Raw genomic sequence first — 17,903 nt, forward strand, 5'->3', positions numbered from 1 at the left:
TGTCTGTAAAACTTTTGATATCTCCATTGAATCTGAATGAAAGCCTTGCTGGGTATTCTTGGGTATAGATTTTTCCCTTTCATTACTTTAAATAGATCATGTTACTCCCTCTGGCCTACAGATTTTCAACTGAAAAATCAGCTGATAACCTTTTGGAAATTCCCTTGCATGTTACTTGTTGCTTTTAATATTTTCTCTTTGTCTTTAATTTTTGTCAGTTCGATTAATATGTGTCTTGCGGTGTTCCTCCTTGGGTTTATCTTGTATGGGACTCGCAATACTTGCTGGACTTGAGTGTTTCCTTTTTCATTTGGGGGAAGTTTTTGGCTATAATCTCCTTAAATATTTTCTCAGGTCCTTTATCTTTTCTCTTTCTGGGATTCCTATGATGTAACTGTTAGTGCAGTTAATATTGTCCCAAAGGTCTCTGAGACCGTCCTCATTTTTTTTTCCATTATATTTTCTTTGTTCTGTTCTGTGGCAGTGATTTCCACCATTCTGTCTTTTAGCTCACTTATTCATTCTTCTGCCTCACTTATTTTGCTGTTGATTCCATCTAGTGTGTTTTTCATTCCAGTTATTGCATTGTTCATCTCTGTTCTTGAAATCTTCTAGCTCTTTATTAAACATCTCTTGTTAACTTCTCAGTCTGTGCCTCCATTCTTTTCTGAGATCTTGGATCATCTTTAGTATCATTAATCTAAAATCTTTTTCAGATAGGTTGCCTATCTCCACTTCATTTAGTTGTTCTTGTGGGTTTTTATCTTGTTCCTTCATCTGGAACACGTTTCTCTGCCACCACGTTTTGTCTGACTTTCTGTGTTTGTGGTCTCCTTTCTGCAGGCAGGAGGATTGTAGCTCTTCTTGCTTCTGGTGTCTGCCCTCTGGTGGGTGAGGTCGATCCTGAGACTTGTGCATCCTTCCTGGTAGGAGGGACTGGTGCCTTCCCACTGGTGGGCAGGGCCATGTCAAGTTGTGTGTTTAGAGGTGGCTGTGGGTTCAGTATGGCTTTAGGCACCCTGTCTGCTGTTGGGCGTGGGGAGTAGGAGGGCTGTGTTCCTATCCTGCTGGTGGTTTGCCCTGAGGCATTCCAGCACTGGAACTTGTAGTCTATTGGGTAGGCCAGATCTTGTTGCCAAAATGCTGACCTCCGGGAGAGCTCACACTGGTCAGTGTTCTCTGGGGCCTCTGCCATCAGTGTCCTTGCCCCTGCCCTCACCCCCCAGTCTCCTCAGAAGACCCTTCAAGACTTGTAGGTAGGTCCTATGCAGTTACTGCTTTGCCCTGAGTCCCAATATGTAGGAAACCTTGTGTGTGCCCTCCAAAAGTGGAGTCTGTTTCCCCCATCCTGTGGAGTTCTGCACTCAAGCCCTGCTGGCCTTCAGAGTCATATCCTCTGGGGGTTCCTCTTTCCCGTGCCAGAACCCCAGGTTGGGGAGCCTGATGTGGGACTTGGGACTCTCAAACAAACAGGAGAAATTCTGCAATATGATTTCTTTCAGGTCTGTGGGTCACTCATCTGGTGGGAATGGGATTTGATCGTAGTGAAAGTGGCCTTCCTACCATCTGATTGTGGCTGCTTCTTTGTCTTTGAATGTTAAAAAAAAATGGTTTTTGGTAGGCTCCAGTTTTTTTCGCTGATGCTTGTTCAGCAATTAGTTGTGATTTTGGTATTTTCACAAGAGGATGTAAGCTCAACTCCCGCTACTCCACCTTCTTTTCCAGAGTCGAGGGGCTGCATTTAGTTTGGATGCTTGCTGCCTCTTACCCCAGTGTTTGCTGGTCATAATCCCCTTTATACAGGGTGCACAGGTAGGCAGCCCTTGCTTACTTCCGGGATCGGGAAATGCTTAGAGTGTTGTTGCAAAGGATGACACGAAACTGTCTTGTTCATTTTCCATCAAGCATGTCTTTGTTTCTCCCCTTTTTTCCTCAGTAGTTCACTATGTAAAAGCTTTGCTGAACCATGCCTCTTGAAAAGGATTTCCTTTCTGCAATAGCATGACAAAGTCTCATGCTGTCCTGCTGTCCTGGATGTGTCCCGTGTCCTGTGTTCCCCTCCTGAGTCACGCAGTAGCCATTGTGCTTCATTCTGCCCCGTTTTAATGAGGCACTGAGAAGAGTCTCCATTTCAACCCTTGGTGGAGCCCCAGACAAGCTCCTTAGTGGAGATGGTGAGGCCAGTGTGCAGGTCTTAGCACAGAACATTGACAGGGCATGTTCCTCTCAAAGAGGAGAGAGGAACTTATGTCACCAGATTCAAATTTAATCTGCTTAGCAACAGGGCAGGCTTCCTATGAAAATAGCCTGCACAATTTGGAGCTGATGTCCTTCATTCACCTCTGCTCTGCAGCCTCCCACTCTCATTTGCTTCCTTTCCTTTAACTAATTGCAGAGCTTCCCATGGTCTTAGAATCAGCATCTGCGTTGCCACTTCTTAATAACATCACTGGGAAACACATTCTTTTTCATTTGAATAGGTAATAGAGTCCAGGGAAAAATCATATAGGCAAAATGTCTAGTTAATTCCACTGCAGTGTGGTTTTTGACTCTGAGCAGATGTCTGTGGGGGGCAGAGATCCATTTGAGATAAATTAACCAGGCTGGGATTGTAAAAGTGTTTCCTTGGCATATGTATTTGTCCTTTCTTGAGCAGGAACCTCTAAAGGGTGAATTTAGATATGACAGCCCCCTGTTTAAGCCCTTCATGATATTTTTTAAAAAATAATGAGACTTTGACATGTTTGGGGATGAAATTATATGCTATGAGGGATTTGCTTCAAAATAATCTGAAAGGGGTGGTGTGGATGGCAGTTGAGATGAAATAAGGGTGGCTATACTGACAATTGTTAAGGGTGGTGAGGGGTACAGGGCTTTCATTACATTACGTTATTCTGAACTTTTACATACACATACACACACACATTAGTAATTTCCCATAATAAAACAAACAAAAACACCCTACTGTAGGTTTCCCATTGTCTCAAGCTGGTGTCCAGCCCTCTTTAACATGCCCTTCAAACCCTGCCTGACACCTACTAACCTTTCCAAGTTCCTCTTCTCAAGGTGTTCTGGGCCCATGAAATGATTTGTAGTGGCCCCAAATGTATATCCCACTTGACCTCTGACCTTTGCATTTGCTAGCTTCTCTTCCTATGACACTTTTTTCCTTCCCTTTCCATCCCCACATCCTCATCCCAATTTGTCTGCCTCTTCTATACCTTCAGGTCCCAGACAGCACGCATCCTTTCAGCCTTCCCTGGCCACCCTCCACCTGAATGTGGGTTCATTCCCCCCAGGGGGGTCACTGTTCCCCTCACTTTTAGCTTCCCTTATCCTGATTCTAATGACTGCTTCCTTCCCATCACCCCTGTTGTATTAGACGTGGTTTTGAGGAGAGGGATTATGCCTTGTTCACACTTCTGTCCCTGGCACCAAACACAATGCCTGGCATTTATATAGCAGGTAACCCATAATTTAGAGAATAAAAGGCCCACCCAAGGCTTACCGATGCTCGATCTCAGATCTCCCAGAGTCAGGGGTACCTGGCGCTGATGTGGCTTCTCTCTACTTTTTTGTTTCTTCATGCCCCTGCTCACCTCACCTCTGTTCTGTTTCATTGGGATTTTCAGTGACTTCCTGTGAGTCACAGCAGCACAAGCCTAAGTTTGGACATTATTTCCCCAAGTTTCTGCTGCACAGAGTGGGGAAGTCCAGTCGAACTTGGAGCTCTTGATGCTGTCTGGAAAATGACTAGGTTTGAAATGGTGGCGAATGCTGGTAGGCAAATTTTACTCTTTTTTTAAATATTTAAATTTATTTTTTAATTGAAGGATAATTGCTTTACAAAATTGTGTTGATTTCTGCCAAATAGTTTACTCTTTACTGATGTGCTGTGTTGCTCCTCTGTTTTGACTGAAGTCTCTCTAGTTCACAACTCGAGGGGCATGTGATCTGTGTTGTCCAGTTGATGATAACATGGGAACTGGAAGCATGGTGCAGGAATGGTCATTACAACAGTTGGAAATAGGAAAAGAAACATTGAATAAAATGTCTATAGACAGGGTGGATAGTGAGATTGCCATCTAGTTATCATAGATGCTAAAGTGAAAATGTGTAAACTTAAAGCTAGACATATAGTTTGGTTGTTTTACACCAAAATACAGCAAGTCACAGAATACATATGGTGTAATACTACTTATATAAAGTTCAAAAACATGCAAAAATTAAACAATATACTGTTTAGGAATTCATAACTATAATAATATATAGTATGCATATACAGGTATGTGCAGAGAACTGAAAAGTACAACAGTCAGGATAGAGACTTTCTCCAGGCAGGAGGGAGAGATGTGATTAGGGGAGGCACATGGAGCTCTGACAGTACAGATAACGCTTTGTGTCTTGGGCTGCATGCCGGTTGCATGGTTTTTTCATTTCATTATGCTTAATACTTTGCACATAAGCTAAATATATTCTTTGAATATGATAAATTTCCAATAGAAATAACATTTAAAATAAATTCACCAGCAGTTTTTAGGTGATACTATATTTTCCACACTTTGAATAAGGAAGAGAGTTTCAGTTTTGGGTGTTTATTCCTGTTGCTTTTCCTCCACAGTTTGTGGTGGTAATTTTAATCAAGTCATTACTTATTTTGGACTAATGGTAGAATACAGATTGCAGCAGCTCACCATTGGTGATCATCAGGAAGTAGAAAGTAGATCACCTCTCTCTCCGCCAACCTTGTCTCCTTGTTCATTGCAGATGTTGCTGTGGTGGACATGAGCGATATCTCCAGACAGCCTTCACTCTTCTACCATCTTGGAGTCCGTGAAAGCTTCGACATGGCCAATAACGTGATCCTGTACCACGACACCGATGCTGACACTGCTCTTTCTTTGAAGGTAAAGTGTATTGTTCACCTTCTCCTAAATACTTCGTTTGGGGAAAGCAGTACTGTGAATACTGTATGCTCAGTTGAAATGAACATGCAGCAGAAGAGGTTGGAGAAAAACAATAAAGATTTGCTTGTGCAATTTCTTCCTCCCCACCCCAAATTCTAGCTCATGCAGGTGACTTCCTGGCTACTGTGTAAGCATATGTGCTATTGATGTGTGTTTGCAGGCAACTTGAGTGTGTCTAAGCTCATTAGGAAATTGAAGGCAAAAACTCCTGATGGTTTCCATTGAAGCAAACACAGCCTTTGGAATCCTATATTGGGCAATTTGATCCAAACCTATACATTTTAAAAAATTTCAACTTGGACGGCAATAGGAAAATGTTTAACATTTACCAAAACGGGTAGGAACTTTTAGGATCACAGATGTAATCAGTGTTTAATCTGTTATTTTCTCCCCAGTTTAAAGCCAAGCAAAACTGAAAACTTGTGTGTTCATGGGTAACTCAGTAATTATTGAGAAGTTTTTTAATGTATTTTTGCAAATTTGATACAAACTTTTTAGAATAGCGGTACTTTTTTCCTAAAAAAATAAAAGTTCCTGTTTGTAAAATCTGAAGGTTGAATGTGAGTTATTACAAAATTTAGCTAATACTAATATTGTTTAGATGGTTAAGTAGCATTACCAACTCAATGGGCATGAATTTGAGCAAACTTCAGGAGATAGTGGAGGACGAAGGAGCCTGGTGGGCAATAGTCCATGGGATCACGAAAAGTCGGACATGACTTAGCAACTGAACAATAATATTGTTTAACATCTTAGCATCAGTCAGGAAATCCTGGTCTATGTTAAGTCATTTCAGGAATAAAAGATTAGTTTGTTTACAGCAGTGTTACTCAACCTTGACTGCACTTCAGAATCATTTGGGGAGTTAATAAATGTACCAGTACCTAAGCCACACCAAGACCAATTATGTCACAGTCTCTAGGGGATTTTTTTTAACCCCCAAAATGTGCAGCCAGGAGTGAGAACCAGTGGTTCAGCCTTAACCTTCACAGACATCATTTCTAAATGTCCAACTCCCTTAGCATTAAAAATCACTAGTATATAAATGACACAGTTTTGTGATGGCAAATTGGGCATTTTAGTTTGTGTTTCCTAATGTCCAATATTAACCAGATGTGTGTGGGTTCTGTAATAATTTGAAATTATTCCTAGTAGAAATACTACCTGTCTCAGATGTGTGACCTGTATGTATTATACATCACATACACCTGACACAGGTGTGTCCTCTGGCATCCTAGCACAGTACTGTATTTTAAGTCATTCGTGTAACAGTGGAAGAGGAAACTGTTTTGTTGTTATACTTTACATTGTAAAGTAGTTTCCCAAAAGGCTATAAACCAATCTAAATTACTGTAGGTATTTAGATTTCTTTACTGATTTTAACTAAAGTAGTTACACTTAGCAATATTTAGAATTAGAAAATGTGAAAGGGTGGATAATATTAAGCTGTATTTTGATGAAAAACATGACATGAAATCTGAGTGTATCATATTTTCCCCAATTCAATCCTTTTTTTCCTCTTTTGTGCCTTAGTGAACTCCTCTGGAAAGTCCCATGACCTAGATAAGTTTTAATTTTTAATGATACAGAAAAATACTTCCTAAAATGGAAATGAGTACTCATTGTATCTGACGGCAGAAGAAGTCATCTGCACTTGTCAGAAAATAGAAATCTCAGAACACATAAAACACATTTTACAGGACAGCTATTTAATTATGTTTTCTTTTGTCAGCAAATGGCTTGCAGCATATAAATGATACACAGTTGAGGGCTGCATAACCGTTATGCTAAGTTAACTGACTGAAACTATTGTCATTGAATTTGAGTGTGAAAATTCCTATAGTGAAAATATGTAAATAAAATATGTATAGTGTGGGGTCAGGAATTCTATCAGTAACACCTCTTCTGTCGGAAGGCTGACTGGGGGTGGGAGGGTGACCTGCAGCCTTCACATTGATGACACGAATGGTTCCAGACCCGAGGACACAGTGGGCCACCCATGCACTTTGTTGCTGTCCTGAGAAGGCAAGCGCAGGGCGTTCACAGCCCTGAACTTGATCTCAAAATATCTGGACAGAAGTATGGCCACTGCTACAGGAAAATCCTTATAACCATATATTTCTCCAGGAGTTCCAAAGCTAACAAATCATGGTAAATTTTCCTTAGAACGTAAATTTTACACTTCTTGGAGCTCCATTCTATTTGAAGCTTTTTACGGAAGGGGGGTGGGTGGGAGGTCTGAAATGAATAACTCTTGCTCTAAAGTGGGTTTCAGATGATGGCATGGGGACAAAGTGCTTATGGAAATTAACTGTTCTGGAAAAAAGCTACATTGATCCTATCTTTTCTTTACAGGATATGGTAACTCAAAAAAACACAGTAAGTATTGTATTTTCAGATTTTTAACTTTGTGAATGTAAACATGTAAAATGCTTGCCTGGGTTTATCTCTGGGCTTTCTATCCTGTTTCATTGATCTACATTTCTTTTTTTGTGTGTGCCTGTATCATACTGTCTTGATGACTGTAGCTTTGTATTATCATCTGAAGTCAGGGAGCCTGATTCCTTCAGCTAGATTTTTCTTTCTCAAGATTGTTTTGGCTGCTTGGAGTCTTTTTTGCTTCCATACAAATTGTAAAGTTTATTGTTCTAGTTCTGTGAAAAAATACCGTTTGTAGTTTAATAGGGATTGCACTGAATCTATAGATTGCTTTGGATAGTATAGTCATTTTCACAATATTGGTTTTTCCAATTCAAGAACATGGTGTCTCTCTCCATCTGTTTGTGTCATCTTTGATTTCTTTCATCAGTGTCTTATAGTTTTTAGAGTACAGATCTTTTATCTTCTTAGGTAGATTTTTCCTAGGTGTTTTCTTCTTTTTATTGTGATACTAAGTGGGATAGTTTCCTTAATCTGTCTTTCTGATCTTTTGTTGTTAGTTGTATAGGAATGCAAGAGATTTCTGTATATTAATTTTGTATTCTGCAACAATACCAGATTCATTGATGAGCTCTAGTAGTTTTCTGGTAGCATCTTTAGGGTTTTCTATATACAGTATTATGTCATCTGCAAACAGTAACAGTTTTACTTCTTTTCCAATTGAATTCCTTTTATTTCTCTTTCTTTGTGGATTGCTGTGGCTAGGATTGTACCTACTGGCTGTATTTCTCAGGGGGACAGCTGGAACCCCCTACCCCTCAAGCTGCCAACTGGCTCATCCCCACTCAGCCTCCCAGCTCTGTCTCTGAATAACTTTGGTCAGTCATTCCATCCCTGAACCCAATCCTCAGTGCCCTCATGGGTAAAATGAAAAGGTTGAACTCAGTCATTTCATTCATAGATAACTTCCAACTCATTGTCTGTGTCCCATATTTGTTGTACAAGTGAAAAGACAGAACTTGGATTTAATACACAGAACATCAAGGAAACAGTTATTCCTTAAAGCAAGAATTACATTAAGGCCAGATACAAGGAACACAACTCTTCTGCATCTTGACCGTTGGTTGTGTCAGAGACTAGAAATCTTTTTGTTCTTCAGGAGACTTAGCAATATTCTGTTACCATTCTACTATATATTCTCCCTTTTGGTATATTCTCCCTTGTCTATAAACACCTAGGAATTCCTTCACATTCTTGGTAATTCTAATTAGACCATAGCATCATTCTCCCTAGGTTTTTGTTTGTTTTGCTGGTTTTTTAGGAATAAACTGATAGTGAAGGATTTGGCAACAACTGTCTCTGCTATGTTTGACATTACTTTAGAATTTGGTGCCCAGTCCTGGTTGTCATGCTTGATGGGGTGTGAAATTTTAGAGCATTCAGGAGAGCAAAATAAAGGACCAGAGGTGACTGGAAGGGTTGAAAATAGCACCTAAAAGGAAAAGTTGAAGGGAAACAAACCTCAAGAGGTATGGTTCATGGTCTTTTTCAAAGGTTACCCCTTTTCACAAAGCTGGGAGGCAGTTATTTGTACTCCAAATGGCATGGAACTAGGGCAAATGGAAAAAAGGTTGGGATCAGCAGAATGGACATCTTACAGTAATGGTGATTAAACACTGAAATAGAATGTCAAAGTAAATCAGCTGACTTTTATGAAGAGTTTGTTCACTGGTCCCTTCCATATGGATGGGGGTAATGCTGCCTGAAAGCAGAGGTATGGTTTGTATGACACCAGAGGTTTGCAGAGAGAATCTGATGACACTGTGGGACTGTGATAACTGGACAGCTTTTAACAGAGAGAGATACAACATAGTTGTGGTTGGTGAATTGTAAAGTCCTGTGAGTCAGGTACAGATTAAATGCCACACAGTGAACAATGGAGCTGGGTGCTTGAAGTGATTTATGAATGTATGAAAACCAAGATGCTTTGAGATCTTTGTCTTCAGGGAGTATTTCATGTTTTTAGAATTGTGCCTGATGATGTATGGGACTCGGCTTCACATGGTAGAGGGATGGTGTATTAGTAAGGGTTCTCTAGAGAAACAGAACTAATAGGAGATAGAGACATCTATTATGAGGGTACCTGGGAAAGCCAGTCGTGTAATTCAGTTTAAGTCCAAAGGCCTGGGCAGCCAATGGGGGTAGAGCAGAGAAGATGATATGAGTGTCCCAGATCAAGCAGTTTGGCAGGCAAAATAGGCTGAATTCCTCCTCCTTCTGCCTTTTGTCCTGGTTAGGCCTCAGCAGATTGGAGAATGCCCACCCACAGCGGGGAGGACAGTCTACTTGACTGAGTCCACTGACCCAAATGCTAAGCACATTCAGAGACACCCTCCCAGACATGTGCAAAAATAATGTTTAATCTGAACACCATGTGGCTGGTCCAGTTGACACATAAAATTAGCCATCGCAGATAGCTTCCATTTGCTCCTGTTTCTGGGAGCAGTTGCTTTGCAGGAATGCAAAGGATGGGAAGCCAGTCTGTAGGCTTCAGTCTGGACCAGACCTGCAGCCCTTCTGGGCTCTTCTGGTCTTTGGAAACATAGTATCACCTTTCATGCTCACCTCTTTTTCAGATGATGCTCATAGTCTTGTCTTCCAGGTTTGTTTTCTTAACTCTTTATTTAGGTATAATTGACATATTGTAAAAATTTACCTGTGTGCACAACATCCAATGGCTTTTAAGAGTTGTGCAGCCATCGCCACAATACAGTTTTAGAGCGTTTCCATCACCCTGCAATATACTTATTTTCAGACAACCCTAATTCCTATCCCAGCCCCAAGCAACCACTAATTTGCTTTATGTGTTACGGATTCACCTTTTTAGGACTTTTCATAGAAATGGAAGGATATGTGGTCTTTTGTATCTAGTTTCTTTTACTTGGCATGATATTTGTGAGGTTCATCCATGATGTAGCATGTATCAGTGGTTCCTTTTTATTGCTGAAAAGTATTTATTGTATGTCCATGTATTTATAGCAATACATTCTTCAGTTGATGGACTTTTGGATTGTCTCCACTTTTTAGTTATTTTTCATAATGTTGTTATAAACATTCTGGTGTTTGTGTTGGAAATAGGTCTTCGTTCCTCTTGGGTAGATACCTGGGAATGGAATTGCTGGATCATATAGTAAATATATGTTTAAGTTTGTAAGAAATTATCAAAATAATGTCCAGAGTGGCTGTACCATTTTACTTTTCCTTCACCAATGAGAGATCTAGCTTCTTCACATCTTCATCAATACTTGGTATTGTCTGTCTTCTTATTATATCCATTTTAGTATGAAGTGGTATCTCATTGTGGTTTTGTATTTCCCTAGTGAGTCATGATGTTGAGCATCTTCTCATGTGCTTATTAGCCATTCATAGTCTTTTTTTGGTGAAATTCTTTCAAATTTCTTTCAAGAATTTCTTTCAAAAATGCTTTCAAATCTTTTGCTTATTTTTAGTTGGATTTTTTGTCTTATTATGGAGCTGTTAGAGTTCTTTGTGATTCTGGAAGCAAGGCCCTTTTCAGAGACTTCATCAATTACTTATTTTATGCCTCATTTATCAGAGAACGCTTAGCCTGACCCAAGGTCACAAAGAATTACTTCTATGTTTCCTTTTAAAATTTATAGTTTTGGCTCTTACATTTATTCCTCTGACCCATTTGACTTAATTTTGTGTCTGGTGTGAGGTCGGGTCCAACTTCTTTTACATGTGGCTATCCAGTTGTCCTGGTACCATTTCTTAAAAAGATGATTCCTTCCCCATTATATTTTCTTGGCACCTTTGTCAGAATCAACTGACTGTAAATTTAAGGGTTTGTTTCCAGACTTGAAATTATGTTCCATTGACCTGTATGTTTACCCTTATGTCAGTTCCATGCTGTTTTGACTAGTGTAACTTTATAGTACTTTTTAAAATCAGGAAATCTGTCTTTGTTCTTCTTTTTCAACACTGTTTTGGCCATTTGAGGTCATTTGCAATTCCATGTGAATTTGAGAATCAACTTTTTCATTTCTACAAAAAAGACCATTGAAATTTTGATAGTGGTTGCATTGTATCTGTTTATCACTTAGGTGGTATTGATATATTAATAATATTGTTTTCCAATGCAAAAACACAGGATGTCTTTCTGTTTATTGAGGTCCCCTTTAATTTCTTTATAGCTTTCTGTGTACAAGTCTTTTTCCCTTCTCAGTTAAATTTATTCCTAGATATTTTCTTCTTCTGAATATTCTTGTAAAGGAAATTTTCTTAATTTCCTTTGCAAGGTTTATTTTTAAAGATACTTTTCATAGAAATCTTTAACACATCATGTTTTGCTCCATAATTCAATATTTGAGTTAAAATGTAATTCAGTTTTTGATCGGAATTCCATAAAAATGACTTCATATATTATTTTTATCCATTTTTATTCTTAGAGGCTATTTTCTGCTGCTTAGTGATAACAAAGATAGCCCCTGTCAGCATTTTGTCACTTCAGAAGACTTGTTTATATGATGAGAGATCAAAAACAAGAGTGAAATTATAGCCTTTATGTAAACAAGAGTGAAAGTATAGCCAACCCCAAGACTCCTTTATCTATTAAACCTTGGAACTTCCTGGTAGTTTGTTATTGTTGTACATAGTCCACAGGTATTCTTTAATTTTCCTTTGTAAAAATAACTATACCTTCAAAGATACATTATATTTTGTAGGTTGATTCTCCCCAGAAAGTAAACTGTGAGACTGAGTTCAGTGAACAGGAAATTTATTAAGGAGTGCCCTTGGGATCACCTGTGAGGGAGAGGAGAGCAGGAAGCAGGATTGGGCAGAAAGAGAAATCCCGCTGGGATGCAGGCCCAGTGGAAGCCTTTCCTGACCTCCCTGAGGAGCTGGAGTTTCCAAGTAGTTCTGAGTTGTGACGAGGTGGCCAGGCCTTTATACTCCTACATCCATCCCTCTCTGGAAGGAGAATGAATACTGGGTGAGGTGCTCTCTGCACCTGAGGCAGTTCCAGAAGTGGTTGGCAGCAGGGGGGAGAGCTGCATTGTTCTCAGTAGCTAGAACAATACATCTTTCCTTGAAAGGGCAGTCTGGGTGTGCACCTGAGTGTCCACTGCATTGTAATCATTTCATTTGAGAAATATATGAATCATATGTACCCTAAGACTAAGGCATGTACCTCGAAGGCAGAGATGCACAGAAATGATGTTTTCTTTTGAATCAGTGGGTGATTATTCAGAACCTGTACATAGGTTCCTCACCAGAGAGGAAACATGGGGACATAAACCTTCCTTGACCCCCAGGAAAATGACTGGGAGAAGATGAAGTGTTCCACCCAGTACATGGAGAAGAGATAGTTCAAAGTAAACTGGACCTTACTTTCATTTGTCATGTCTTAAAGCCAGAGTTGAGCGCTGGTCCTTTAAAAGCAGAGTTAAATTTCCAAGCTAGGATCATGTTATTAAAAAACTAATCTGGTTCTTGATCTCTGGATTTTTATTTTTTTTTCTGGAAATCCAGTGAGATTTAAAAGACACTCATTGTTCCCATCAAAATAGTTATCTCTGTGATGGCAATAAATCAGAAATTCTTTGAGAAACAGACATTGTGGTAGTATTGTGGTACTGCAAATCTAGCACCTGGCTTGCAAGCTCACTGAGGCCTCAAGTTTTCAGTAACAGAATTTCTCCTGGTCTTTCTCTCTTGCCTTCCTCATTCCTTCAGTTTGCTTTGATTTGGGATCCAAGATTATCAAGGATGATGTAGATTGCGTAGGGACACTTTGGTAAAAGGCAATTAAATTTCTATTCTCCTTTCTGCATCCTTTGGGTTTCCTGAGTTCAGAGTCAGAATTTCTACCGTTTTTATTAGTGAAGACTCAATTTCAAATAAGAAGGCTAATTCTCATAGTAGATGGAGAGGGAGAATTTTATTCACTGAACGTGATTTATGTAAAAAAAACTCTGCCATTTGAATATTTATTTCATTTGTGTAGCTATTTTGTATTTCTACCTCATATTAAATTCTCCCTTCAAGTCTTTTTGTCTTTTTTTCCCCTCCATGCCTGTGGTTGTGTTCTCTTTTAAATTGAAGTACTCTGGAGAAAATAAAATAAATTGCAGAACTCTGGAGGTGGAACCATAAAACTTTTCTCTTTATCTCTTGAATATGACAGGAGTAGTGTCACATTTCACAGGGCGAATGTCAGAACCAAAATAGAAATATTTAGTTCTGCCTACCAACTGAATAAGTCTTCAGTGTGCCGTTTGTTGTTGTTGAATCATTCAGTCGTGTCCGACTCTTTGTGAGTTGGACTGCAACATGCCAGTGTCCCTTGACACCCATTTATTTTCTTTTTTTTATTTTTTTTTTCCAGTGGGTTTTGTCCTACATTGATATGAATCAGCCATGGATTTACATGTATTCCCAATCCCGATCCCCCCTCCCACCTCCACATACCATAAACTACACCATTCACCCATCTGCTGGTGTTGGGCATTTGGTTTTGTATATCATGTCTGTCTTGATATAAGAGTGTTTCAGGATTGAGCATGATTGGCAGTTAGTGGCAGATGCCTACAGGAAAGGAGAGGGAGGACAGGAAATTCGCCTGGCTCTGTGGTCATCTGTGGGCCAGTCGGTTAACCTTGCTGGAAATCAGTTTCCTTCCATATAAAATGAGATGATTATTAATAAAGTGATCACTGCCATTTGTGCCAGCTCTGAAATAATTCTCTGACTTTATGATAGCTAGTCTGTTATTTGAACAAAGCAGATGGACTGTTGGAATAGCTCAGTTGGTGCTACATGGCATGTTTCCAGCAGGGATGTCTTCATTCACCTTTCAGTGGCACAGTCGTCCGATTATCCAATCGAAATTGTTACTCAGCTTCTGTATTTTCCTCTTATTACCAGATAAATATAGAAAGCTAGCAATGTACATAGAATGCTATTTGCGTTGATCTTAAAAAAACTGCATTTCCCTGATATGCGTGCATGCTGATTTTAAAAATCCTCCTTTAACTGACTTAAATTATACAAAGAGTTATTTAAAAAAACTAGACAAAGGATTATACCTTGTTATTTTTTAGAGCGATGCTTGATTTATTTTCTTCCTTAACAAGTTGACTTTGTCACACATATGGTTATGTTAAATAATTTTTAATTGTCTTAAGTTTGCTCAATTTCTCCCTAAATTTTCTTGGGAACAATTCTCTGTGCTTTTTAAATTCCAGTTTTCATCACGGGTTTGCAGCCCTTTTCTGGAGTTAAGCTCCAGAGTGCCATGTTTTCCCAGCAATCAAGATATGCATTCTCCCGTAAGTGCTTGGAAATCAGCTTATCATGGGTAGTATTAAACCTCCTTCCATTTGCCTTAGATTTTTCCCTCTTCTTTTGACTAAACATTTATTTAATCATTTAATCATTATTTAATCATTATTTTAGAAATGTCCGCTGGAAGATCAAGCTGAAAATCTCATGTTGAAGTTGGTTGGGATAAATTCTTACACATTTTTTTGCTTCAAAGAATTAGTTTCTAAAAAAAAACAAAAACTTGTGCTATTACTGAACAACTTTGTGACCTGCTGTTATTCAGCTGCTAAGTTGTGTCCAACTCTTTGCAACCCCATGGACTGCAGCCCACCAGGCTTCTCTGTCCTCCACTATCTCCTGAAGTTTGCACAAACTCAGAGTCAGTCATGCTATCTAACCATCTCATCCTCTGCCGTCCCCTTCTCCTTTTACCTTCAATCTTTCCCAACACTGGGGTCTTTTCCAATGAGTTGGCTGTTCACATTGGGTGGCCAAAGTATTGAGTTTTAGCATCAATCCTTCCAGTAAATATTCATGGTTGATTTCCTTTAGGATTGACTTGTTTGATCTCCTTGCTGGCCATAAGACTCTCAAAGAGCCTTCTCCAGCAACACAATTAGAAAGAGCTGCTACTGGAAAGTCTGTCAGTTGTGTTTGACTCTGTGCAACACCATGGACTGTAGCCTGCCAGGCTCCTCAGTCCATGAAATTCTCCAGGCTGCCTGCCATAAATAAAAAATAAGTGCTAGTGTAGTGAGGCCCCTTTGCTTGTGTTTTTGTGCTGGCCTTCTTGCATAGGGCGCCCACAGAGGAGCCTGCTGGGGGACTTGTCCTAGGTGTCCTTGGGTAGTGGCCATGATTGGACCTGATGAACAGTAAGGTTGAGACTACAACATGCTCTGTTCTCCTGGCAGCAGTTTATGGATGGGACTCGCCTATTATCATGTAACTGTTCATACATGAAGCCCACTGAAGAAACTCTGATGTTTTAGGGCTGCAGGTAGTCTGTTCTATGTGCAACTTCTGCCTGGGGTCCAGAGCAGGGACTCTTAGATTTTGGGGTCCTGGGACTCCTTTGTCAGTCTGGAGGAACCTATGGACCCCTTCTCAGAATAAATCTTAAAATGTTTAAATAAATACAAGCTACTCCAAAGAGACCAATTATACTGAACTATATAAGTGGAGTTAGTGGTAAAGAACCTGCCTGCCAGAGCAGGAGACATAAGAGATGTGGGTTTGATCCCTGGGTTGGGAAGATCCCCTAGAGGAGGAAATGGCAACCCACTCCAGTATCCTTGCCTGGAGAATCCCATAGACAGAGGAGCCTGGTGGGCTACAGTCTATGAGGTTACAAAGAGTCAGACACAACTGGAGCGATTTAGCATGCATGCATGTAGTTATCTAAAATATTTTAAAGTGATATATTGTAGTCTATGTCCTCCTTTGCTAATGTCTCAAACAATAAGATTTGTCTCAAACAAGTCTAAACACTGCCATAATTTTGGTGTAGTGATAAGTATAAAAGTTATTTTGAGATCTCCTCAGGAACTATAATGTGACATGAAAAATTCTGTGATTTGTATTAGTGACAAAGTCCCATGTCCTGCTGAAAACAAAACGTGTTGCCTACATTCCTAATCAAAGGCACTGTTATATTTCAATGAAAGGCGAATGATGAAAAAGTGAACTTTTTTTTCTCATTCACTTTCATAGACCCCCAAGAATTAACAGGCTCCAGGTTCAGAATTCCCAGTCTGGTCTAGTCTAGAACTGTCGAACATAGCTAATCTTTAATGGATGTCCACTATGTGCCATGACCATCTTTAAGCCTCTGTCACTTGATGAAGTTGACAGTATTATTGTCCTCATTTCAAACATGAGAAAACTGAGGTTTAGATGGACAAATATATTTTCCAAGGTCATCCATCTATTATGCGGTGGAGCTGAGATTCCATCTTTGGCCATCCAGATTCTCCATCATCTTGCTGTGCTTGAACTGGGATGATATTGACTTCACGTTTCAATAATCGTGTTATTTCTTTGTTACCTAACTTAGCAAATGTGGGGGGAAAAACCCACTACCCAGCTCTCCTGAGACAATGATGAAATTGAAATGTCTTTGTATATACTACTGGTGGGAGTATAAATTGCTCCATCCTTTTTGACAGCAACTTGGCCACACATATGGAGAACCTTAAACTCGCTCTAATAATCTCACTCCTGGGAAGCTATTCTCAGGAAAAGACCAGAGTGGAAAGATGCCATATGCAAGGGTGTTCATCTCAGTGTATAGTAAGAAAAAATTCCAAACAAAGTTATATAATAAATGAGAATGATGAAGTAGGAAGTATACACTCTCTATATAGTCACCAGATGGTGTATTAGATAGGCATTAAAAATTATGGCATTTGAGACTATATATCCACACTTTTGTAATGAGAGCTTTTATTTTATTAAAATATTTATTTATTTGGCCATACTGGGTCTTAGTTGTAGCATGTAGATCTAGTTCCCTGACCAGGGATAAAACCCAGGCCCCCTGCATTGGGAGCTTGGAGTCTTAGCCACTGGACCACCAGAGAAATCCCTGTAATGAGATCTTTTTTAAAAAAAAAAAAAAAAAGTATTATTTAACCTAGTGATGCTATGGGATGAACTGTTCATTATGGTGATGTTTGTAGATGGTCGTAGTTCTACTGATTCCTCACCCCACCCTCATAGTGTTAGAGACCAGTGGCTTTTACTCTGCTCTCTGACCTCACTTACTATATCAGAATCATCATTTTGGAAATGCTTGAAGAGTGTTTGGAATACAGGCTTACATGTTAATGTGCCTAGCATATTGGTTCTAATGCCTCTTTATGTAGGAAACTAAGCTGTCTTTGTTAAATTTGTTTTAATGAGTTGGATTCTTGAGATGTTTCTGTTTATAAATGTAACAATTATAAATATCCCAGCCTGGTTTGCTATTGAACATGTGTTATGCTAATCAATGTTTTTCTTTTTAATTTGTGGTCTCCCCACCAACAAAAGTCTTCAAGTCATCACTTGAAGATGTTTGGGCCTATTCTTTGTAAGAACAAAAGTACTGCACTCAAGAGCCTGCGCTTTCATTTGGAAGTTCATGAAGTGCTTTTTAAAATGTAGTCATTAGTCCCAATTTCTTTCTGTAGAATTTCTGTAAGTTTTATACACTTTTATGGAAGATTT

At 39.4% G+C, this 17,903-nt stretch overlaps 1 protein-coding gene across 1 annotated transcript in view; it reads left to right on the forward strand.

The window, feature by feature from the left end:
- The window catches only part of MAP3K15 (mitogen-activated protein kinase kinase kinase 15), a 138,915-nt gene that overhangs the window by 24,659 nt on the left and 96,353 nt on the right, over positions 1–17,903 (forward strand). Inside the window, exons 2-3 of the mRNA XM_043896895.1 lie at positions 4,768–4,907; positions 7,323–7,346. Of these exons, the coding sequence (XP_043752830.1) occupies positions 4,768–4,907; positions 7,323–7,346 (164 nt within the window). The remainder of the gene's footprint in view (positions 1–4,767; positions 4,908–7,322; positions 7,347–17,903) is intronic.

This window comes from Cervus elaphus, chromosome X (assembly GCF_910594005.1).
Source record: "Cervus elaphus chromosome X, mCerEla1.1, whole genome shotgun sequence".
NCBI lineage: Eukaryota > Metazoa > Chordata > Mammalia > Artiodactyla > Cervidae > Cervus > Cervus elaphus.